General features: G+C 49.3%; 1 protein-coding gene across 1 annotated transcript in view; it reads left to right on the forward strand.

Moving 5' to 3' along the window:
• The first annotated feature begins 13558 nt into the window (after window positions 1–13558).
• LOC144102584 (uncharacterized) overlaps window positions 13559–25908 on the forward strand; it is a 33693-nt gene continuing 21343 nt past the window's right edge. The window contains exons 1-6 of the mRNA XM_077635815.1: window positions 13559–13624; window positions 15132–15309; window positions 17300–17401; window positions 17996–18135; window positions 19695–19872; window positions 21853–22168. Of these exons, the coding sequence (XP_077491941.1) occupies window positions 13559–13624; window positions 15132–15309; window positions 17300–17401; window positions 17996–18135; window positions 19695–19872; window positions 21853–22168 (980 nt within the window). The remainder of the gene's footprint in view (window positions 13625–15131; window positions 15310–17299; window positions 17402–17995; window positions 18136–19694; window positions 19873–21852; window positions 22169–25908) is intronic.

Consider the following 25908-nt stretch of genomic DNA (forward strand, 5'->3'; position numbering starts at 1 on the left):
TATCTTCCCAATCAGTAGGTCTCTAATGGCACATTTTCTTGATCATATTTTTGAGGGTGCCGTTGAACCGCTCTACAAGCCCATTACACATGCCATGGTATGGCGTTGTTAGTTACTGCCTAACTGACAAAAGTCGGTTAACCTGCTTCATTAGTTCTGACGTGAAGTTCGAGCCCCGGTCACTCAAAATTTCCCTCGGGAACCCATAACGCGAAAACATTTCCACAAGGCCCTCCGCCACTTGGGTACTGTCAATAGTCCTCAATAGAATATCGTCAGGATAACGAGTGGCCACGTCAACCAGAGTAAGCACATTATCTATTGCTCTGACGGACGCTGGACAGACTGGCCTCCCCCAATGTCAATAGCCACTCTTTGAAACGGTAGGTCGATGGCTGGCATCTTGCCCAGAGGTAGGTGACCAACTCTTCCCTTCGGAACCGTGCGCTGGCACACGTCACATGAGCGAACAAAGCGCTTAACGTCACTCTGGACGCCCAGCCAAAAGAACTCCTCGGTGATCCTAGACACCGTTCTTTGAACACCGTGGTGTCCGGCAATAATGGCGTCATGTCCTAAGCGTTGCACCGCCTCTCGCATATCGCTCGGTAACACCAGCTGTTGGACCTGCCTTCCTGAGCTAAATATGCATTCCCTGTGCAGAAGACCATTTACCAATTGATATTCGAATGACGTCCGACTCTTCTTTTAACTTTTTCCCCGACTCTTTCGAAGCAGGTTTTCAAGCTCGGGTCTTCTCTTTGCTTAACTGCAATTTCGCCCGGTGTTACGCTGAGACACATTTTAACAGGAGTAGAGAGCGGACGCTGCGTTGCTTAGGCTGACACTTGTGCTCTTGTCTCCACTGCCGACAAGAAACTGACTGTACCCGTCTGAGCTGTCGTGGGCCTTTCTCTTTTGGGGGTTCTTCAACGTCGAGCATCCCCCACTCGGGATCGGGGTCTTTGACGCTTCTTGCACCGTAATGTTTCCCAAGATGAAATCGTAGATGGGTTGCTCCACGCATTTTGCCACTACCTGCCCAGTATAATATGGCGTGGAAACTAGAATCCTTGCTACAGGAAGGTACCTTACTGTACTATCTACAAGAGTGACGGCCGACGCTCCCCTGTAAGATCCTCGTCCTTCACCAGGCTTCTTCGAACCAAAACTGTGTTGGCTCCGCTGCCTCGCTTGGATCGAACCCGTGTCTTTCGGGCCAGCAGCCCAGCACCATAACCACTCGGCGACCGCGGCTGCTTGCTAACTTTCGGGAATGCGGTTCTGCACTTAAGGGAAGAAGTTCAGTCAAGATTAGATGTAAATCAGAAAGCTGTTGGAAGATTAGCACTAGGTGCCCACGGGAAAACCGCAAACCAAGCAGTACAGGAGGATATGGGCTGGGCATCGTTCGAAGCACGGGAAGCTCAGAGTAAAATTCTATATGAAGAACGTCCGGCTTTGTGCTCCCGGTTCATCGGCAGATGCACCTCTCCTGCCTTCCCGAAATGCCGGACTGTTCGTGAGTGATCTGCCACCAGGACACATGGACATCAACTCTACACCACCGGATGGGCCTCAATCCGCACGGCATGATGAACAGGGCATTCCAATGGACTTATCGGCACCTCTACCCGTGCAAAAGTGCTCTCGCGCAACTCACAAGCGTCCCTCAAACGACAGCCAACCGATTCCACCTTCGGCAAGTGATGGCTCCCGAGGTAAGCGCACTTGTCTTACGATCGAGAACTCGGTGGAGCCTACACCCGGATCGTCTTCTTACAAAGTGACCATTAAATCACTGGCCACCAAAAGCCTAACTGATATACCAAACAAGATTTTACAAGCTGACTTGGACGCGTGCTTCGGAACCAAAGGTTTTTGGGGCTTCACAGCCAGGACAAAGTCCAACACCACTGCAGTGTGGCTTCCGACTCTGACTGCCGTAGAACGGGTGCAAACTCTCACCAGTATTTCACTGACAAGCGAAATCTCAGTGCCAGTACAAGTGCATTTAGTTGAAGGCTCCGACTTGCAGCGCTGCGTCGTCTACAACGTCGATATCACTGAGGATCAAACTGCCCTCCAGCGTGAGCTGTACTGTCCCACGCACCGTGTCATCCAGGCCCGACACATGGGAAAGGGGCGCTCTTGAATAGTCACCTTGCAAGGCCCTCTGTCACTACCAGCCCGTCTGTACTATTATTGCTGTATTTTACGGCCTCGGCCATATAAACCGAGTGCGGTATATTGCTATAACTGCTTCCGTACTGGACATATGCGCAAATCCTGCTCCTTCACTGCTGTCGGTGAAAGTACATCGCAAGGGAAAGAGGCTTATCGATGCGGCCTTTGTAAATCCGACGACCACGAGATAACATCTCCAAGCTGTCCGACAAAACAAAAGGCAACACAACAGGCTCGTCGTCGAATGACTAAGCATTGGCCAATACAAGACAGTATAATTTCATTGCCGACATCCAATCGGTTCGCAGCTCTCCAGTGGGATGACGACGAGTGGCCGGAGCCCCCTGAGCACACCTCGCATGGTCCTTAAGCTCAGCAGCCTTCTAACGGTACTGTGCAAAAAGAACGCATCCGAAAACAGCCAGAAAAGCAGCGCAGTATGCCTGAACTACTGCAGGACGACATGGCTGCAGTTGAAGAACAAATCGCACGTCTTTTAGCGGAGGTCACCAAGCTCCGGCAACACCGTGAACTGCTCGCTTGACTTAGACGGGCAGCGGAATCATCCGCCGCATCTATCAATTGCGCAGCAACATCGCCTCCCTGCCGCCCACCAATGTCATTTCCTGCCGCCTCTTCCCAGATTACCGCAATGTCACTGGACAACTCTGCGACTTCTTTGCTCCTTTTTATGGTCAACCAGTTGCCCAACCTGACGTCCGTGATCCTACAGCGCTTGGGCTAGTAACTAGAAATGGCAAGTTCCAGTCGTGCTGGTATGCTGCAGTGGAACTGCAGAGGCATTTCCACGTATGTGAGAGAGCTCAAGACCCGACTACAAATTCACAAGCTCCAGGTGTGGGCCATGCTGCTACAGGAAACAAACGCCTTGCCATCGATTCCAGGCTTCAGTGCCTACATGTTTCCTTCAATGATAGACCGTCTGGTACAAACTGCTGCTCCCCCGGGAAAGGCGGCGGTGTATGAGGACTCACGTCTTCCGCATGTACGCCTTGATCTCGAAAACTGGTGCACGTCGTATCAAGAGGCAGTGGCAGTGGCTGCGAAACTTAAGAAGGGAACCGTGGTAGTCGTTTGATTTTACGTTAGACCAGCCGGTGGTGCTTCCTGGAGCCAGACTGCTGGGGAAGTGATCATCACCCTATCATCATCGGTCTTCACACCTCAGATTTCCGTCCTTTACGCTACAAATGTTCTGTGATCAACTGGGACAGTTTCCGCTCCTGTATAGATAATCTCTCCTCAGATTCTTCGCCAATCCTTGTTGCGCGCATACAAACAGCGCTCAACAGTGCTACAACTACCACCTGGACTGATGTTGGTCGACCGGCACCAGACCTCGGCCTTCTTAACTTGTGGGCGGCACGCCGTCAAGCCGAGCTGGCTGCTACGAGAGTCCCTACTTCGTCGCAGGGACGTATGCGATTGCACTGTCTTACAGCTAAGGCACACAAATATGAACGCGACCTCTCTCGGCGGCGTGGCATGCGTGGTGCGAATAATTTTCTGCAAAATCCTAGAATGCCTCTCTCTGGCGAACATTCCGTACAATGGAACGCGGTCGCCGTTCGACTGACGCAGCGGCAACCACATGCTTCGCGGCTAACTTGTCGCCAGATGATTTCGCCAAAGAAGCAGCGCGAAAGGGTTTCCGAAATACGATGCTGTGCCTTCTTCATCCGCTAGTTTAAATATGGCAGGCATCCCAGCGCATGTATATCAAATGCCGTCTGATGTCGACGTACATGGAATTGCGTGTCCATTCTCTATGCCTGAGTTGCTGGCTGCAATAGATGATGCGAAACGAAAAACAGCGCCCGGCCCGGACAATATTCAGTACGAGGTGTACAAGAACCTGAGTAGCGCTGCGCTCCCTCAACTACTTGACACCATAAAGAAAGTATGGTTGGATCGCGTAGTGCCCGAAAGCTGGAAATTCGCTGTCGTGATTCCTATCCCGAAACCAGGAAAGCCTCCGACGGACCTTGCCAACTTGCGACCTATCTCGTTAACTCCTACGCTGTGCAAGCTGGCGGAGAAAATGCTAGCCACATGATTGTCATGGTGGCTAGAGCAGCACGGTTTTATGCGTTGCATATTGCAATCACTCAGTTCAGCCCTTGGGCGCGGCCGGGCAGCCACCAAACCACGTCACGTGACGTCACGACAGCCGGAGGAAAAGCTGGGCCCCAACTCGCGCGGTCGCGCGCTGCCGCAGCCACCACCTGACTCCCGCTCCTCCCGCTAGGGGCGCTGCGCTATGATTGACGTCACTGCATATGTATAAAAGAGCTGCGCTCCTTCGCCGGGAAAGTCTTATACCCCTGTCACACGGGCATTTCGAGGGCCCTCGAACCGATAGTCTATCGACTCAAAGGCGATCGAGCGCTGCTACACGGGCAGTTTCAATGGCGATCGAGTCAATAGCCTATCGAGTCAACGGAGCAGCACGGAACTCCATCGAGATATGCAACGCATTCTTGGCTTAACCAAGCTAAGCCTGGCCATTTTTTTATCACCCAGCACAAATCTGCTTTCGTCCATATATTGGTACAGAGGACGGGTTGGCTGTCTTAGCATCTGCAGTTTTGTCATCTACCCGCAGCCGCAATGTGCGTACTGTTTTAGCAATTGACGTTGAAAAGGCATATGACAACATCAGTCATGCAGCCATTCTGAACTCCATTGACATGCTTCATCTCCCTCTGAGAGTGCGTAGTTTTGTCCAATCATTTTTGGAAGGCAGAAAATTTGCAATACGCCTCAGCGGCGAAGCGGTCGGATCATTTGTTCCTCTCTGCGGCGTGCCCCAGGGATCAGTATTGTCGCCGACGTTATTTAATATTGCTTTCATCCCGCTGGCTTGGCGCTTACATGGCATCCGTGACATAAAATTTCTCCAGTACGCTGACGACATCACTGTGTGGAGTACTCACCAAGATCTCCGTACTTAGGAGGCTGCCCTTCTATCTGCCTTGGATGTTACCTGTCATTACGCATCATCCATCGGACTTCAGCTATCCGTGCATAAAACAACATACACGTCAGTCGCCAACCGCTGGGGACACCGTAAACTTGCTGCAAGTCCAATCCGTCTTTGTCTATAAGGAACCCAACTACAGGAAAGTCCGAGTGTAAAAATCTTTGGCTTAATGATTCATTAATCAGGATCAGCGACTGCATGGCTTTGTCAGACAAAAGGGCAAGCTATTCAGACTTTGGGTTTGATTAGAAGAATTGCCTCTAAAACTGGTGGCGCAGGCTCGTTCGTTGCACGACAATTGGTGAGGGCAGTTCTGCAGCCACGTATTTTTTTTTATCAAGCCCAGTTTCAACATTGTACAAGAGCCCAATGGGATCGCCTTGAAGCCGTGAACCGAGAGGCTATGAGGACCATTACGTGCCTTCCACGCATCACACCGGTCATAGCTTTACAAGAGAAAGCGCAGCTCAATACCATTGATGAGCTGGTGCAGCAGCGCCGTGAAGCGCGCTATCGCACTCCACGCATGCACTGAGGACTTATGCAACGTCACACTCCATTCTTCAGCCGCCAACGCCAGTTCTTCCCCCATGGAAGTTTGTACAGCTCAGCGACAACAAGCCAACAGATAATCGCCGGCTAACATCTGCTCATTCGGCATCGTTGCTTCGCCAGAAATTTGGGGAATAAGATGCTTGCCTGCCTTAAGGATCCATTGTTGTCTACGTAGACGCAAGCATACAAGACTGCAAAGCAACAACAGCTATCTACTGTCCGTGCAGATCTGCCCTGAATCAAACCTCTTTGTTTCAGCTTACGGAACCCCCTTCGTCCTTTTGTGCTGAGCTCGTTGCAATTGAAGAAGCACTCTGCTCTGTGGCCGACATAACTATGCTCCCTGCGGCCCGCGTTGTCATCCGCACTGACGCTCTTCAAGTTGTCCGGTTGCTACGATGTGTTAGCCGCTGTCCCACGATATGTCAGGACACCAACGGCTCGCGGCACACATCCCTCAGCCAGTATGTATTGAGTGGGTCCCACGGGATCTGCTGACCTATCAAGGCCAGGCATATTTAGCGATACGCCTTGCGAATACAAGCTCATCACCGCCTCGGCTCCTTCATTTGGACAATTTTACCCTCCTTTCATCAAGAAAGGAACTCCTCCGGAGCCGCTCACGTGCTGTCATCCCTCCGTGTGCAGTAACCCTCCCCCGCGGTCTTACCCGTGCAGAGGAGGTTGCGCTTAGGAGGATCCGGGTCGGGGTTGCCCTCACACCAGCCATCACTCGCCTCAGTACCGAGAATTGTTTCCTCGGCTAGGGCGTCTGATATGTAAACACGAGGACATTGAGGCCGACATTCATCACTTACTGTGGGACTGCCCAGCTCTAAAGCCTACAAGGATCCGGCACCTGATGGCAGCAGGTCTTTCACCAAGCAACCCTGCTTCATACATTGCCTGGACACAGGGACCGTACCATTGTTCTCTACTGGACTTCATCAAATCAGCTAACCTTTTTTCATTAATTTAATCTCTACTACATATCATTCATCACACCTTCACATATCATTGATGCCCTGAGGCAATAAATTTCGCTTAAAGAAAGAACGCCCGAGGAAATTGGTTGATAACAGGTTGGCAGCTGAGGTATTTAAATGCCTATACAGAAATGCGAAGCTAACCAGCAACTATGCCAGACACGGGGACGGAGAAAGAAAGCATTAAGCGACAGGTTAAAAACGCAGAAGGTAAGAATTGGACAAATTCAACATAAAAGAAGCATAGTGTAGAAGTGTATAGATACTGGGGAAGGCAGATCAGGAAGGAAGCGTTTTATAACTCAAGAGGCATTGCCCTACTCTCTGAAGCCAGGTCAGGGTGTCTTAGAACGCGCAGCTACAAAAAGAAATTTAACGAAGAAGATGACACATGTGCTGTGTGTGGTAAATCTGTAGCAACAAGAGAATGGAACACCTCGTACTCGAATGTTATGGTATCCATCCCGATGTCGATGCAGGCACCTTCACTTTTCCTGAGGCCCTATAGGGCTTAGGGATAACTATGGTCATGTAAAGAAATCTGCGATGGAAATTAGCAAAAAGCGATTGGAAGATTGGTGGCACAAAAGCAGAAAGGTGACGTAATGTTGGCGTAGGAAGATTTATTTAAAGAAAATGGCGAGTTTTAATAACGACTTACACCACAGTTACACAAAAATAAAGGAAAAGAAAAGCTGAGCATGCTGGCAACTGCCATCGCCCCATTTTAAAGGGGACGCCACTTCCTTCCTTCCTTCCTTCCTTCCTTCCTTCCTTCCTTCCTTCCTTCCTTCCTTCCTTCCTTCCTTCCTTCCTTCCTTCCTTCCATCCATCCATCCATCCATCCATCCATCCATCCATCCATCCATCCATCCATCCATCCATCCATTCATTTATCCATCCTTCCTTCTTTCCATCCATCCATATCCATCCATCTATCCATACCCATCCATCCATCCATCCATCCATCCATCCATCCATCCATCCATCCATCCATCCATCCATCCATCCATCCATCCATCCATCCATCCATCCATCCATCCATCCATCCATCCATCCATCCATCCATCCATCCATCCATCCATCCATCCATTCATCCATCCATCCATCCATCCATCGATTGAGCAAGGAGGATGGGGCAGCGCTTGAGTTCTCGCGGCCAGTACCCGTAAAGAACGCAAAAAATGCAACAGCGCGCTCTTTGTGAGTGGTGCACCACAAAGTAATGGACTGCTCCACTGAGACACCCCCCTTTCGCCTCTGCATTGGCGCGGGAGAAAATCTTTTCACTTCCTTTGCATGCAAGCTTCCCCGGCGCGCCCCCTGTCTCCATGTGCTTGGCCAGCCGCTCATCGCACGCACGTTGTTGTGTGCCACGGTCCACAGTGGCAGCCCGCAAGAGAAATGAGGAGACAGGGAGGGAGACGCAGGTAAAACAAGATTTCTCCTATTTTGCACTTATTTGCATCATTGAGCAAATGAAAGACTGTACAAGGTAAGAAATGATTAGGGAAGTCCTCCCGATGAGGTAGACGGGCGCTCTTTTATGGCGTTTTCGCCTCCGGTTCCCGCCAAGCAGCAGATTTCGTGGGCGCGGCCCTTAAGCAAAGTCGTCGACGCATATCCGTATGCTAAAACTGGGAATCTTCCCAGTCGATTCCTGGACCCTTCTCGAGCTTCCAGGAGCGGCAGTAGCACAGAGGACAAGGAAGCAAGAAACGGAAGCGGCCGGTGACGTGTCATCCCCGAAGCGGACAGGCTTTGTTCGTCACGGCGTACGCTGCTCGTTGAAGGAGCCGGTCTGGGATGGGCTCTCTTGTGTGTTTTGGCGGACTGCCGCTTAACTAGGAAAACCGAACGTTAGTGAAAGCAAGCAAGCTTTTTTTGTAGAAGCGGTCCCCCGTGACACGCCAGTCCACCGTGAAGTGGCTGATTAGTCTTTTCGGGCACCAACGCAACTCGAATGAAAACAGGAAGAGACCGCCGGTTAATCCCTGAAACTGCAGAGGTATACGCTCTTTCACAACAACATGCACTTTTGTGTTGAGCGTGGTTTGGCTGCATGGTGTCGTTCTAGCATTTCCGTGGTTTTGTATCTTTCAAGGTTGGTTTTCAGTGGCCAGGGGCCAGATTATGCAACTGTGACAAATTCTGTCTCAAGTTATTGAAAGTGACGTCAAAATGACGACACGATGAGACGTCCTCACGTGAAGCAACGAGGAATCAGCCAATTACAGCAGGGCGGCGCCCCGAGAGCATTTTGTCAAATTTTTTTGTGAAAAGAAATAAGAGATGAGCAACGATGAAAATAACTAATATTTTATTTTGCGAAAACATTGTGTTTGAAGTTTGAAAATATTAAGCAAAAGAAAAAGCGTTCAAAGATGTGCTATTTAATTAGCTGGTGGGTAACTTTCGGTGCCGCGGGGGTGTGCTGACGGCAGTAAAAAGGCCGCTCTGCACGAAAGCAGCTGTTTCACGCCGTGTTATTGTTTTTTTTTTTTGCGCGGCGTCTGGAATCGAGCTACTGTGCGGTTGACCTAAGTGCGCAGAGAAATTTCAACGAATGCTGTGAAGGCTGCGTGACTACCGAGCGAACCTGCAAAAAGCCTTGGTACGAAATCGACGAAGACAACTTGTTGAAGTCTGTGTTGTTCGGCTGCTTCGATCGATGACAAAAATGCCAAAAGGCGAGGCGTTGCAGTATGTGACGAGCAGTTGTTTGTTTCTTTCCCCTTTGGAAACAGAAGACGACCACGAAGTGCCATTTGCTGGAAAAAATAAAGTGCTTTGCCAGCGTAAGCGTGTCTTATCTATATGTAGCTGTGTGTCACAGAGGTGACGACGGAACTCACCCCTTCTTCGCACTAACTTTACAAATTGCCTCCGACATCCGCTGTACGCATTTGCTCAACGTCGGTAGTTCGATGCAGACATACGCCTCATTACCAACGGCAGCCTGAAAGCCGCCTGTGGCAAAGAACCGCAGTCCACATAGCACCTGCCGCCGCACCCACAGCGCACTCGCACGCAAACCTTCCAGTTCATCGGCGACTCGCACAGCCACTCCATAGTCTGTTTTTCCAGTCGAAAAAGGCGTTGAAACAGCTCGTCCGGCAAATCAAACGCGTCTTCGTGCGCCCTCCTTCGCCGTTGCTCGCGCCAGCGCAGCCGTCTCAGTCGTATCGCCGCGTACACCACCGCTATTTTCTGTCACAAAGGCAACGGTCAAATTGACGGCCTCAAAACTGTGACAAAAAAAACTGTCAAATAGCGGCTGCATAATTAGGTGTGCAACGTTATCACTTCTGCCACATCCGTGACGTCATCTGCAGCCACTCATGACGCAAAAAAGAAAAATGGCCACCGGCCACGACCAACCAATAGGAGCGAGGCTTATTGACACCTTTGTGATAAGTTTTTGACAATTTTCCTAATTGACAGTTACGTAATCTGGCCCCAGATTCAGTTAATATAAACGATAATGTGCAACGACAACATTGTTATATGTTCTTTATTTTACCATAGAACACACGGTGAAGCTGATGGTGCTGCGGTTGTTATAGCATATCGTTACCGTGTTTACGTTACCGTTTACCGTGTTACCGGAAGCCGGATTTTCCGGTTAGCGCGGCGCACGCCAGAAGACGCTTTAGCGTACCGTCTCTCCCGTAACAAGTTACCGTAAGGCTAAAACGAGTGCTAATGATTGCAGATGCCCAGCTTTTAATGATAAAAAATACGGATGCATTGCATTCATTTCTATGAAGTGAAATGCTACACTTTAATAATCTTTTTCTCTGCATATAAAGACGTACCGACTACACTTCAGCTGACAGCTGACTCAGCGGCTTTTCAAATGTGCCCGTGAAGCTAGACACCTTTGCCTACCCTGGCCAGTAGACAATTTCACTACGTAGACCTCAGTAAGCTTGCATACACAGCACCCATTGCGTTGCGAGCGCTGTAAAAAAAGCACAACTACGACACCTGTTTGCCGTGCCGCATCGTCGTTTCTTTGTGTGTTTGGATGTGAACAGTGTGGCGCCATCTAGTGACAGTAAGTTAAAGCGCGCCTTCTCCGGCCGGAGAAACTTTTTATTTTCTGCAATTACTGATGAATATACCAAGAGAATTACCAGTCTTTTCTTTTTCGAGGAAAAAAACCCATGAAAACAGAATAATGGTAAATCGGGCACAAAACTGAAGAGCTGCAGTGTGGTCGTTGCTATTTGGCTATGTGCACGACATACAGTCAGGCTTAACTGCTGAAAATCGGCAAATAATCTCAAAAATATGGCCTAGTTGTTACTCAAACCTCAACGTATGAGTGGGAGTTAGCAAATTAAAAGCGAATGCCTTCATGTATAGCGAGAAATTGCGCCGAAGAACACGGCGGCGGTGCTGTATTTGGTCCGAAGCGGCCGTGCAGGGCGCCGCCATGTTTGTTTACAAGCGAACGCTATAACTCTCCGCAACGTTAAAAGAGATTCCGTAAAGTGCTTGCGGACCGGTAAGTGGCGGCGCATGCGCAGACGTCGCTTGCCGGGCCCGGTAAACGGTAAGACGGTAACGTAAACACGGTAACGATATGCTATAACTCTCTATTAGTGAGTTGTAGCTTAGCGCTGTCCGCCACCGTGAACCGCTACCGGGACGCTGCCCTGCGCGTGCGCAGATCGCCCTGATGGCGCCAGAGAAAATTCTGGAATCATATAAGCTGGATGGGTAAAGCGAATCACAGAAAGCAGGAACAGATTCACGATGCCCAGGGAAAGTATTTAGAGGGAGATGACGCTGTGAACTACACTGCGTCAGTTATAGCTGAGTCATTTAGGAAAGACGACAGAGTAATCACCCCAAATGAGAGAGCAACGCAGGACAACACAATAGAGAACAGCTTACAACTGGCCAGTCTTAACTGGAAAAAGGCGGAAGCAAATATTCCAAAATGCACGTCCGCAGTGATAGACGAAATTCCAATCAAGTTAATTAATGAACTTGGCCCAATAGGCAAGGAAACGCTGATAAAAGCATTGGAGGCAGTCATAACAAATAAGCAAGTTCCGCACATCTGGAAACAGAGTAAAATGAATTTGATTTATAAAGGGAAAGGCGATAAGACAAAAAATCCTTCCGACCGATTACGATAAGATCAGTTATATACAGGCGAAGTAGGCGGTAAAATTAAAAATGCAATCATGGGGAGAAAGTAATAGAATATTCGGATAACTTAGAAAAGATTCAAAAGTGATAGGCGCTTAGATGCTATAGCCTGTTCGTGCTTACCCAGTGCACAGAAATAGCTAAGGCGGAAAACAGACCTCTGTATTTAGCCTTCCTGGACATTAGCGGTGCCTACGATAACGTGAACAGGGAACTCCTGTGGAACATATTAAAAGGTGAAGGTATCGGTCATGTGGTAATTGATTTTCTACAGGAAATATATCGAGAAAATAAAGTTGAAATAACATGGGAAGGTACCTGATACGACTTATCAGGTGCTTACAATAAAGCCCATGAAATAGCCCGAGTGGCCGAATACAAATGCCTCGGGGTATGGGTAAACGAAGGGCAGGCGTACACGGAAAAGCACGAACAGTCTCTCAAAGCAAAAGGGCGAAGAGATGCCGGGATAATGAAACATAGGGAATTGTGGGGGTTCAACATATGTATTAAGTACTGAGAGGTATTTGGAAAGGAATAATAATGCCGGGGCTTACTTTCGGGAATGCGGTTCTGTGTTCGAAGGCATAAGTTCAGTCTAGATTAGAAGTAAACCAGAGAGCTGTTGGAAGATTAGCAGTGCCCACGGGAAAACAACAAACGAGCTAGTACAGGGGGATATGGGCTGGGGATCGTTCGAAGCACGGGAAGCTCAGAGTAAAATACTATACGAAGAAAGCCTGAGGAAATTGAACGATAACAGGTGGGCAGCTATGGTATTTAAATATCTATGCAGAGAGAGCGTTGACTCAAAATGGCGGAAAAGAACTAGGAAGGTAACGAGTAAGTATGTCCGACACGAGGCCTGAGAAAGAAAGAGAATTAAACGACAGGTTAAAAACGCGGAAGGAAAAAAATTTGACAAACTCAATGAAAAAGAAGCATAGTGTAGAACTATATCGATACTGGAAACAGCAGATCAGGAAGGAAGCGTTTTATGATAACTCAAGCGGCAGTGCCCTACTTTTCGAAGCTAGGTCAGGATGTCTTAGAACGCGCAGCTATAAAAAGAAATTTAACGAAGAACATGGCACATGCGCTGTGTGTGGTAAATCTGTAGAAACAATACAACACCTCATACTAAAATGTGATGGTATCCATCCTAATGTCAATGCAGTCAGCCTTCCTGAGGCCCTAGGGTTTCGAGATAACAATAGTCATGTAAATAAATCTGCGGTGAAAGTTAGCAAAAAGCGATTTGAAGATTGGTGGCTCAAAAGCAGAGAGGTGACATAAGGTTAAAAGTGTAGGAATACGTATTTAAAGAAAATGGCGAAATTTAATAACTTACAAGACCGTTAAATTAAAACAAAGGAAAAAAAGCTGATCATGGCGGCTACTGCCATCACCCCGTTTTGAAACGGTACGCTCCATTTATCCATCCATCCATCCATCCATCCATCCATCCATCCATCCATCCATCCATCCATCCATCCATCCATCCATCCATCCATCCATCCATCCATCCATCCATCCATCCATCCATCCATCCATCCGTCCATCCATCCATCCGTCCATCCATCCGTCCGTCCGTCCGTCCATTCATCCATCCATCCGTCCGTCCGTCCGTCCATCCGTCCGTCCGTCCGTCCGTCCGTCCATGCGTGCTGGCCTGCAGCGTTGGGACCAATCAGGTCGTACTCTGGTGCCCGCGGAAGAGAACCACGTATGCAGCGGATCGCGCTATGCTATAACTCTATTGTTATATCCGATATATTGTTCTAACCTGTACTGTCATAAGTGAGCTTGACTATTTGTGACGCCAATACAATTGTATGAAAATATAATTGATAATCGGTTTCCACGATGTGCCGACTCTTCTGTGGACCAAACACGATGACGTCTTCGTCAGCAGCAGTGTCCAAATCATAGTGTGCAATGTGCTTTCATACGAATATGCGGGACCTAAGCATGCTAATCAAGCTGTGTAGTTGTTTTCTGCTAGTGCATAAAAAATATGAGAAATTCCAGGGGGGGGGGGGGGGACGCCCATGCATGGGCATAAATGGAAGAGCGTGTCCGGGCCTCCGGGAACCCGTGGGAAAAAAACGTGGAGACTCGAGAAGGCAATGAACAAGGACGTGACATCGCGGACTAAACTGCGCAGTATCACCAAGTGCTGCTGTCCAAAAGGCATGCCTTGATAGGCGACATTTGCACTGGTGAAAGACAGCGCAAGCTTTCGCGTTAAAATCCTACTGTGCGCAAGAAGGAGCGCAGCGACCGGCGGCGATGCTCAGCTACGTTTTCGTACGCTATGGGCCGAAGAGAAATACCTAGATAAGCGTGATATTTCGTTTTCATGCGGTGAGTGTGCAACCATGCAGGCACAGGTTAAACCGCACGATGGGTGTTGCGCAACATCTGCTTGCCGAGTGGCTTAATTGTTGAGTTCGACCATACGAGCTCCGACTCGTGCTCAATAACTTTGCAACGCGTCACGTGCTGCCTTCTCTGGCTGAGATGCCAACGTTGTTATAGCCACCAAATCCGAACTGCAAGATTCAGCCACCGGTCATGGCATGTCACTCACGCGGTCAAGACGTCCTATGATCGGTGCTTTATCTTTAAGGGTGTTATAAATCAGTCTATAAATTAGGCACTTTCTTTAAATACATTTTTAATCCTACACTTCTAACCTCATGTCACCTTTCGGTTTTTTGAGCTACCAATTCTTCCAATCGCTTTTTGCTGGCATCCATCGCAGATTCATTCATTCATCATCCTGACTGTGCCCATTGGAGGGCAAAGGCTTTTCCCATGTCTCCCCAATTAACCCTGCACTTTGCCAGCTGCGGCCACCGTACCTTCGCAAATTTCCTAATTTCATCCGCCCACGTAACTTTCTGCCGCCCACTGCTACGCTGGCCTTCTCTTGGAATCCTCTTCGTTGCCTTCACATTACATACCCTGTCGGGAGCCGCCGCGGTGGCTGAGTGGTTACGGCGCTCGGCTGCCGGCCCGAAAGACGCGGGTTCGATCCCGGCTGCGGCGGTCGAATTTCGATGGAGGCGAAATTCTAGAGGCCCGTGTACTGTGCGATGTCAGTGCACGTTAACATTAATTTCGGCAAATGGGTGTAAAGAGGGGAACGTGGCCATGGCAGTTTAGGGAATACTCTAACATGCATTGTCAATTACTGTGGTTGACCGCTATTCTGTGTGATATTGCAGGAGGCTGCTTCGGTCTCCCGTCAGGCTCATGCATTGCTCGATGCCGACGGCAATGGAGGGGGCCTCGGGCAGCAGCACAGAGAGCTCCTGCCGTGCCTTCGTCACGTGGGTGTGAGCCGGGGCACCGTCCTACTTCCCAACAGCGCCGTGACCACATCGGGTTGCGTGCGCGGGAAAGGTGGGTGTCCCAGTTGAGGAGGAACAGGAGGTCTGATACCAGAGTTGCGCCTGTGATTTGCCCATCCCCTTCCATGGCAACGTAGTCATTTTAACAGGCAAAAAAAATTACAATCGCTTAACCACAGGATATGGCCAGTGATATCATAAAAACAATTTTAGTTTATTTGAGCTTAACGTCCCAGAGCGACTCAGGCTATAAGGGACGCGTAGTGAAGGCCATCGGAATTTTTGACCTCATGTGGTTCTTCAACGTGCACCGACATCGCACGGTACCCGGGCCTCTAGAATTTCGCTTCCAACGAAATGCGACCGCCGCAGCCAGAGGCCAACCTGTGTCTTTCGGGTTCTAGACTATGGGGTTTAACATCGCGAAGCGACACACTACCGACAGTGAGGGACGCCCTAGTCGAGGGCTACGGATTAATTTTGGTCACCTGGGATTCGTTAACATTGCGGTGACATCGCACAGTACACCGGCCGTTTTGTACTTGGCCTTCAGCGCAATGCGACCGCGACTAGCAGGATTGGATCCTGCGACCTTGGGATCAGTAGCCGACGGCCAAAATCACTGAGCCACTGCGGCGGGTTCAGTGACATGCGCTAGCTGGTTCGTGAAATGATTAACGCGGCGACGTAACGCGTGACGGTTATGCTCATGTTATGGGAAAATTAACGAGTCCCTTATAGCCTGACGGAAATTGGCTGGTCATGCATTGGGGCCCCGCACTGCACAGCGCAGTTGCGGGCAGCGTCCCGAAAACGTTTGTCGTCTACTCGATCTGTCTGTGCATACGCGCAGTGTTCCGAACATGAGTCAGGGCTGCATCCATTGCCTTCCCACAACGTGACTAGTGTGTCTTGTTTTGGCAGTTTTTGTCATCACTAAAGCGATCGTAAGTGGGGAGGTGCAGGCACACCGCTGCTAACCCTTACAAAAATTGTCTACAGACAGTCTACAGACTTCTTATAGATTCTGGTGCCTTTAGCAAAAAATCCACACCTTTTCTATGGACCGACGACAAAACATTTGCGGACAAGATTAGGCGAAAACATAATCGTTACACGCATTCATGCATTAAAATTTCAGTGCTAAACCCTGCACCGTAATGTGCAGAATTGGGCGAAAGCTGTTGCCATCTTGGTGGCTGTCACATTAGAACACCTACAGTAAAACAGTAAAGTCTGAGACCTGGATATTTTGTGCCAAAACCTGTGCTACTAGAGTGCGCAGTCACGTGATGGTCACGTGTGCGGATGTTGACTGTGTAGGCGTGCATATTAAGCATCCGCCCGGACAGGCTCCTTATAAGTGCTCGTGCAGCAAAACCCGCAACTAAAAATCTGGTGTGCGTACCTAAGGCTGATCTCCATCTTAAATTTTGACATTTTGTTTTCCCCTTCGGGGTGGGAATTACGCTGTGTGTTCTCTTCGGGCAGTGAAGAACGTCGTAGTTGTAAAGATGCCCAGAAATATCCGTGCAGCGCCTTTTTCTATTTCGGTTTCACTGAAATACCGCAAACAAAACCGTGATTTCTCGATAACCAGCTTATCCACTGTTAATTTTCATCAGTAAGACGAACATGAAATCGTGTGCATAGATTGGCTGCTGACCTTGAGGTTGTGGGATATTGGTTGTCCTCCTTTGTCTTTGCGTCCATGCCATCAATGCACGTTTTCCTTTCGTTCGGGTGCGTTGTCATTGTGAAATTGGTCGATCAGATCAAGCGCAGCTACAAAGAAAAACACCAAATCCTCCACTCTATGAGCTTTTTTTATCGATAACACGCGCGCTCCTCAGCGCAGCCATGGCAAAGTAAAAGTTGGAGATACCCGCTGTCGGGATGAGGCGCAGAGCCGCCTCATCCCAGGCACTGAAGAGCAGCTGAAGTTGTGCATGTTGTTGGAGGCGTTTAATGGCTACGTCGACAAGGTTGATATATATCGCAGTGAAATGGTGGAGGTTCACGGGAAGATTCACCTTGTGCAGGCTGGCCGGTGTGGAACCCCACCGAGTTGTGTGAAATACCAGCGTCGCGTGCAAACGGCCGAGGAGGAGGAGGTAGTCCCCGCTTCCTCGTTCCACTACACGGTGAGTGGGTGATTATTTTCGAGAGAGGGGGAAGCTGCCGGTGGCTGCGGCGTTCAACCGTTAAGCGCAGGGTCGTGTGCTCAATCTTTTCAACGCTATCCACACTTGTTTGTAATCCAGATGCTAAAAACGCCCACGCATTGGTGCAGAGCGGTCGTGCCAATTTGGTTTCCGTTGGCCCACCTGCAGAGAATTGTGGGAAACTGATCAGTGTACGTCAAAAGGACTTGGCGCGAGTAAGCTTGATTGCGAACGTAGGCATAGTGTTTGCAAGGAAGTATGGTTGTTCTCTGTATCTGCATCCATGCCATCAACGCACATTTTCCTTTCGGTCGGGTGCTTGGCATTGTGAAATTGCCTGTTAACACACCCATAGGTGTGCTGTATCCTTATTATAGTGTGGTTAATTTCTGTTTCATTCTGCGATGCATTGTTTTCGGGCTACTCGGAAGACTATCGCACTTGCGCTTTTGCTTTGTTTCGCCGTATTCGGTTCAGTCTCTTAAGGATATCTTCCTTGCAACGCCGTGGTGCAGCCTCACGAAGGCCCTCGGCTAGGAGCGCCCCACCGCCATTTATGCCCGTAACATGCAGTGGACGCAGTGGGACGTGCCCCTGCAGAGCAGCCTGCTGCCGCTGGTGGACGGCGTCGCTCCCGGTCTCGTCTTTTCCACAGCGTGCTCTGCACGAAGCTGCAGCACACGCACGACCTGACCTGCAGCTCCAGTACGCAGGTACATCGAGAACGCTGTGTAATAACTTTTGAGCCAACTGTTCGTGATTCTTTCCAAGTTCCGTACATCTGGGTTCTATACAACGCCATTCCTGCGGCTTATCGTATATAGCAGACGGCCTACGAGACCTCAAGCGAAGTGGGCACGGGTGCATATCGGGCAGACGAGGCTGAATCACTTGAAATATATTTCTCAGCTGATCTGTGTCCCTCAGCACACTTAGTAAAACAAATTTTTAGTAATTTGTTTATGAAATTGCCTGCACCCCGATAAAAATTGCCGCCAACATGCGCCATACACTATTGAGTGCTCTGCTTCGTAACCAATTTCGGCAAGTTCGAACATATGCCTATGACTGCGTAACAGGTCGTACCAGGAAATGCATTATGTATGTGGGTAGCATACTACTTTCTGGCGACAACATTATCATGTCCGCTAAGGTCTGTTTGGCAGCCAGTAGTTATCTCTTTTTTTTAGAGTCTACTTAATCTTAGTGTTAGCCAGTCATTGAAAAAGATAAAAGGCTAAGAAAGCAAGAGGAAATGTAGTGCATAGCAAATGTGCCGCCCTGTGGTGCCCAAATAATGAGGCAATGCAGGCTTTTCTGCCTCTTCAGTACTGTGCGAGGTTAACTGAAGTGCCCTGATGAATCGAACGGAGAATGTATGTGATCATGCCCTGCTATCTATGCGTGGTTCTTTGTCTCAACTACGCTGTACGGAGCATATATATGTTGACATTATTAAGCAGGCACACATGAACACTGTTCACGACAATTACAACGGTCAACATGTTGCTTATGTTTCGCGTTTCTTATTCACTGGCTATGATATCACTCTCGTTGACTCATGCATTCATTAGCAGCTGAAGTACAGCGTGTTGTTCCATGAGTGTGGCTGTTCGGTCTTTCCTGCTTGCTGCATTCTTTGGGCGTAGCTTTCTCTAATTAATGGCTACAGCGCGACAGAGGAGACAGTGAAGAAAAGAAACGACACAACCTTGTATATTGGGTCAGTTATTCTGTGTCCTGCCCATTGCACTGTAACCATGGAATGCAGAGCACAACGCGCCCAACAAGTTTTGCAGCTTTCTCACACCGATGCGGCGGAGGGTTTCAAATCCTCCTTGTGCAGACCACTGGGAGTTGGAGCCGACCGCGTGAAAAAGTGCGTCGCGCACGGATGTATGGATGTATAAGGCTGAACCCTTTAAATCGGGCAGTGGTTCAAGCCACCTAGCCATGACTTGTGAAATTTTACTCTTGTCTTAATTTTAGCCACGAATCAGATAACCATCGCTTGGTTACTTCTACTTGGTTGAAGTCTAGGTAACAGACAAGAGTGACAGTGACACCTGGTGGGAGAGAGAAGTCAATAAAGTATTCAAAGTAACAGACTCAAAATAACAGAGCGCGTTTTGAAGCGCACTCTAAGGGTGTGGTCTACATTAATTTCGGCAAATGGGTGTAAAGAGGGGAACGTGGCCATGGCAGTTTAGGGAATACTCTAACATCTATTGTCAATTTTTGTGGCTGACCGCTATTCTGTGTGATATTGCAGGAGGCTGCTCCGGTCTCCCGTCAGGCTCATGCATTGCTCGATTCCGACGGCAATGGAGAGGGCCTCGGGCAGCAGCACAGCGAGCTCCTGCCGTGCCTTCGTCACGTGGGTGTGAGCCGGGGCACCGTCCTACTTCCCAACAGCACTGTGACCACATCGGGTTGCGTGCGCTGGAGAGGTGGGTCCCCCGGGTGTGTAGGAACAGGTCTGATACCAGAGTTGCGCTTGTGATTTGCCCATGCCCTTCCATGACGATGTAGTTATTTTAACAGGCAAAAAAATTACAATCGCTTAACCGCAGAATAAGGCCAGTGATATTAAAAAACGGTTTGGTTTATGGGAGCTTAACGTCCCAAAGCGACTCGGGCTCTGAGGGACGCAGTAGTGAAGGGTGCGGAAATTTCGACCTCCTGTGGTTCTTCAACGTGCACTGACATCGCACGTTATTCGGGTCTGTAGAATTTTGCTGCCATCGAAATGCGACCGCCGCAGCTGGGAGCCAACTCGCGTCTTTTGGGTTGCAGATTATGGGGTTTAACATCGCGAAGCGACACACTACCGACAGTGAGGGACGCCCTAGTCGAGGGCTACGGATTAATTTTGGTCACCTGGGATTCGTTAACATTGCGGTGACATCGCACAGTACACCGGCCGTTTTGTACTTGGCCTTCAGCGCAATGCGACCGCGACTAGCAGGATTGGATCCTGCGACCTTGGGATCAGTAGCCGACGGCCAAAATCACTGAGCCACTGCGGCGGGTTCAGTGACATGCGCTAGCTGGTTCGTGAAATGATTAACGCAGCGACGTCACGCGTGACGGTTATGCTCATGTTATGGGAAAATTAACGAGTCCCTTATAGCCTGACGGAAATTGGCTGGTCATGCATTGGGGCCCCGCACTGCACAGCGCAGTTGCGGGCAGCGTCCCGAAAACGTTTGTCGTCTACTCGATCTGTCTGTGCATACGCGCAGTGTTCCGAACATGAGTCAGGGCTGCATCCATTGCCTTCCCACAACGTGACTAGTGTGTATTGTTTTGGCAGTTTTTGTCATCACTAAAGCGATCGTAAGTGGGGAGGTGCAGGCACACCGCTGCTAACCCTTACAAAAATTGTCTACAGACAGTCTACAGACTTCTTATAGATTCTGGTGCCTTCCTATAGCTATTCCTTTTTTTTCATACATAGTGTATTGAAAAAATCTACTTAAAGTGTATGCCCATAAACCTGTACTATATATATGCTGTCTGTAGGATTTGTATTGCCTTTACAATGTTGTCTAGTAATTGTCTATAGAGAGTCTATAGACTTTATAGACAGAAGTTTATGGACAGTCTATACTGTGCCTAAAGAAATGTTTGTAAGGGAACCGTGGCTCCACCGAATGGTGCTACCAGAAATGTGCTACCAGGAACCGAATGGTGCTACCAGGAATCCCTGTGTGCTCATGCACACGTGCTTTCTCACCTCACCACCTTTGCCTGCACCTCTTCTCCGCTTTCCACCTTCGCTTTCTCTCTATTCCTTCCATTTCCCATACGGAACCGGGGAACTGTGAGAAAAAATAGCTGAAATGTGGGTATAACTGCAGAATTGCATTAGAATATAATGCGCAAGCGTTTCCTGACATGCCTGCTTGGAGCATCTGTGCACTTTTTTGGTGCACAATGGCTTGCAATGGTTTTTTGTCTGGGATGGTGGTATGATGCATTTATATTGTATAAGAAATTATAATTTAAAATAAAGCATGCTTCCTTAAGGCTTGGTTTTGCAACATAGTGCGCGAATGATGCTTATTTTCTTTACTATGATAGAATATGGATAAGTGTAGTAAAATATGTCAAGGAGAGGGAACACACCACTTGTGTGTACTTTCCTGTAATTGTGTCTAAGGCAATGTACTAGGAACTGCAGTAAAATTAGATTCAAATTGTACCCTGCAGTGCCATAAACACCTGGGCTAAATAAGATTAGCGTGCAGAATGTGTTGTTGTCAGCCAAGTAATTGTTACTGTAATTCTATTATTTCATCAACTAGCACATCACAGTCTGTACGTGTTCGCATTAACAGGTAGCAGTAGTTAACAGGGTAGTCTATCTGTATATACACGGCACATATGCATAAACACACCACCCACAGTACTATTATATCGTGTAGGAGGACTCGAGCTTCACGGCGGACGGTCTGCAGAAGCTGAGCTTCCACCACTGCCGCTCGTACGCCCGGTGTGCAAGAAGCGCGAATGTCCAGCGACCGTGTACTACTCTCATCTGGCCACATTGCACGCAAAGCACCACATTGCCAGCAAGGTGGACATGTCCAGCTCAGTCAGCGAGTCGTCCGGGGGCAGCAGGGACGCAGTGTTGTCCACCTTCCAGTACGTGGAAGCCATCAAGGTGATGGAGGCACTGCAGGCCACCTTCTACTTCGTCTGGTGGAGGAGCTTCTCCACTGTTGCTGCATTCCAGTTCCGGTGAGTCTGGAGGCATACCATTCATTCACTCATTTCATTCATTCATTCATTCATTCATTCATTCATTCATTCATTCATTCATTCATTCATTCATGTAATTTGTCAATCTTAAGTAATAATTGAGTCCTTCTCATAGGCTAGATAAATGTTCTGTCTATGCTTGACGCATTTGTTAGATAATTGGTTATATAATGATTTGTTAGATAATGATAAAATATGTTAAATAATGATAAACGTTGCCAATGGGGGCCCCACAAGGGCACACAGGCGAATTCGCTAGTCCAAATCTGTGCATGTGTGCCGAAAAACGACCGTGGCTCGTAATGAGTATCACGATTGGGCGCGGTGGCGGAAAGGAGTCCGGGATAGAAAGGACATCGGGCGCCCAGGAGAAAATTCCTGTTCCCTGGTTGTTCTCACACCGCCAAACCGCCCACCTAGCCCTGACAACAGAGCCGAAAAAAGCCCAGAGGGTGACCTTTGAGTGGAGCACCCGCCGAACGCAGGGGGAACGACTAGCCCGAGAGGCCACGATATCCGCCAGCTCATTGGCGAGAATGCCGGCGTGACTAGGAACATGGAAAAGCGCGAGGAGCCTGCGCGACGCCACCGATGTTAGTGTGGCCTTTATGTTATCCACAGCCAAATCGTGCGGTTGTATGCGGCAGGTGCCGAAAGGAGCGACAGACAATCGGTATATAAACGCACCGGCGCCGTTCCCCTTAGGCAACGGACGTACTCCACCGCCTCCGTAAAAGCCACCGCCTCCGGGGGCTACGGACCCGACGCACCGTTGACCCGAAAACGGCCGACCGCCCGGAGGTACCTGAGGGTTAACGTCGATTCAGCTGTCGGTGCAGCTAGTCGAGTACTCTGGGTCGTTCAGCACAACTAGGTCAGATAGAGGCAGAGGCAAATCGCGAGAGCTCGCCCCCGCGCGCATCGCACAGCTGCGGCCCCCACACCTCATGGTTGGCATTAAAGTCGCCAGCCACTACCGCCGGTGTCATCGCGGCAAGCATGAGGGCATTTGACACCTCAGTCAGAACGGGACTCAGCAGTGAATGCGGTGCTGCATAAACGCTCACAATCACGAAAGATCCAGTGGCGCTCGTGCATCTAAGCGCCACCACGCGTTGTGTAACGTAGAGGGGAAACAGATTCGCGCGCGGAAATCGTGCCAAGATGGCGCACCGCGGGCGTTCCCGTGCCGCTAAATATGCCCGCTCCCGGGGGACTGACGGTATTTCGGTATTTTTCGAGTGTGCCATTCAGTTGATCACTGAAGTCATCCCAACTTCGCCTCGCGAGGAGGTTGGCATAACTCTCGGCTTCCTTCTGTAGTGGGCGACATTATTTTTCTTCCTTTTTCTTTGCCCACACTAATCTATGTAGTTCGCAGATCCTCTTCCTTAGCTTCTTATTGTGTCTCTGTGTCTTCCACTTCCTTGTTAGCTCTCTCCTGGCCTCCCACAGGTGGAGTAGGTGGTAATCGACTTCCGGTGCTTCTTCTGTTCTTTTCACCTCCTGGGTATATCTGGCCTGAATCTCCTGTTGCTGCTTGCTCAACTCCTTGATCGAGCCAATGTCACCTTTCAGGTCTTTGCATGCTGGCCTAAATTTGTGCCATTTCACGATCTTTGTGATTAATATTGCCCTTCTCGTCTTCTGATTATATAGTGGTCGCTTCCTAGGTTTTACAGGAGGTTGTCCTATTTCACGCCACGTGTTTTTGACGAAACTTTGATCTGGACAGGTGTCCCGGCTCACGCTGTTGCCGGTCCTCATGGGCGGGCTCTCGCTCATCAACAGTGTACATCCCGTGCTTTCTGCTGCATCGTCGATCTGCTTTCCCTTCTTGCTGTCTTTCTTGTATCCCCATCTCTGGCCATAGGCGTTGAAGTCGCCTAGGATTACTAGGGCGTTGCTCTTTGCCAGTCTGCTCGCCCCCACAAAAAACTTGGAGAAGTGTCAATACCTTTGTTTCGGCGGGCTATAAACGTTAACGACAAAGATGCTCTTCCTTTTCTTTTGGGAATTATTTCAGTTATTACGTGCTCTAGCTTGGTGTCTGGGATTTCATCGTGTTCTATGGTGGTAATTCTCTTACTAACCAGGGTAGCTGTGCGTCCTCTCTCCTGACAACCATAGCCCCTCAAGGTTGGGGTTATGTCTGTCTCTGGTAGAGCTATTATGTCCGGTTGCTTCTGTTGTCTTTCTATGTATTTTTGCAAGAGCCCCTGCTTTCGCCTGTAGCCCCTGCAGTTCCGCTGCCACAACTCTATTTCTTTGTGTCTCCCATGATTAATCGTTGTTTTGACCTTTTGTCATGAGTTTCAATTCCGAACCTTCTTTCGTTGAAGAGTCGGTCCCTGGCTTTGCTCGTTATTCTTTGTGTATTTTGGTTCTTGACATAGCTTTTGAAGTTTTCCTCTACTATGCCTACTCTCTGTTCTATGGTTGCTACCCTGTTTACCATTACATCGTTTGCTTGCTCGATCCTCTCGAGCTTCGCGTGCATTTTTGCATTTTGCTTCATTATGTATTGCATGAGGTTCTCTAATTTATCTTGAGATGGCCCTTGCCCCATAGCTGGGGCCTGGGCCGTTCCCTTCCTTTGCTCCTCCAACATTTTCACGACCTTATCTAGGTTCTCTTGGAGCCACCTGTTTTGTTTACTGGCTTGTTTAATTTGCTCGCTGAGCCACCTTTTCTCTTTCTCGAATTTCTCCTCTATCTCTTTGATTTTAGCCGTGTCGGGCTGCAGTGTTTTTGGAGGTCCCGCTTCCCAGCTCACCTTTTCTTTGCTGTTCTTCGTTCTTGCCTGTCCAGCCTGCGCCTGCGGTGCCTTGGCCTCCAGTGATGGGAACGACTCCTCCCTTCCCCTGCTCTGGCTCCTAGTCCTAGACTTGCTTCTACCGCGCTTACCCCCAGGCTGCTTGCCTTGATCTCCACTGGAATGGCCTTGGCCCGGTCGTCCTCGGCTTTGACTTCGGCATCTGTTCCACGCTCCTTTCTTTTATTTGCTGCGGCATCGCAGCTCTTATATCTTCTTGAGTTTCATGGTGCACTCTCTCGTTCCTGTGACGTGGACCCCGCTGCAGGTCAGGCACTTGGCTGTGCATTCGTGCTGCTCCTCCGGGTTCTTCTGTCCACATGTTCTGCAGGCCTTGGCCTCGGGCGTGGGACATACGTCGGAGCGGTGCCTAAGTTCTCTGCAGTTGTAGCAGACCTGCCTGGTTGGTATATATGGGTGAGTCCTGAGCTCGACGCCTTCATATATCGCCCATATTGGCACGATGGGTCCGTCAAAGACTAAGAGCACCGTTTTTGACTTCCCCCGGGGCTCGTGCCGACATGATGGTTACCCTTCTGTTCGTACTTGTAGGTCCGCTTGTAACTCTTCCATCGTTATTCTGGCCGGAATACCGTGGATCACGGCTCTTTTGTAGTCTCCTCCTGTGGCTGCGTACGGGAGTAGTTCGTAGCCCTTTTCTCTAAATTGCAGCTTTTGGATTTTCGCGATTGTCTCGGCCTTCTCTTTGCCCGGAATGCTTGCAATTACGATGTTGGATCCTGGTCTGATCCTTGTTATGGAAGCCCCCGCTTTGATTTTGCCTTTGCATTCTTGTGCGATTGCTCTCGTGACTTGAAACGGTTCTAGTACACGGATCCTTAGTTCGCCCCTGGGCCGTAGGATTATCTTGTAGTCGTCATTGGGCAGCGGCGGCACCTTCGGC

The sequence above is a fragment of the Amblyomma americanum genome, chromosome 8 (genome assembly GCF_052857255.1).
Source record: "Amblyomma americanum isolate KBUSLIRL-KWMA chromosome 8, ASM5285725v1, whole genome shotgun sequence".
Lineage (NCBI taxonomy): Eukaryota > Metazoa > Arthropoda > Arachnida > Ixodida > Ixodidae > Amblyomma > Amblyomma americanum.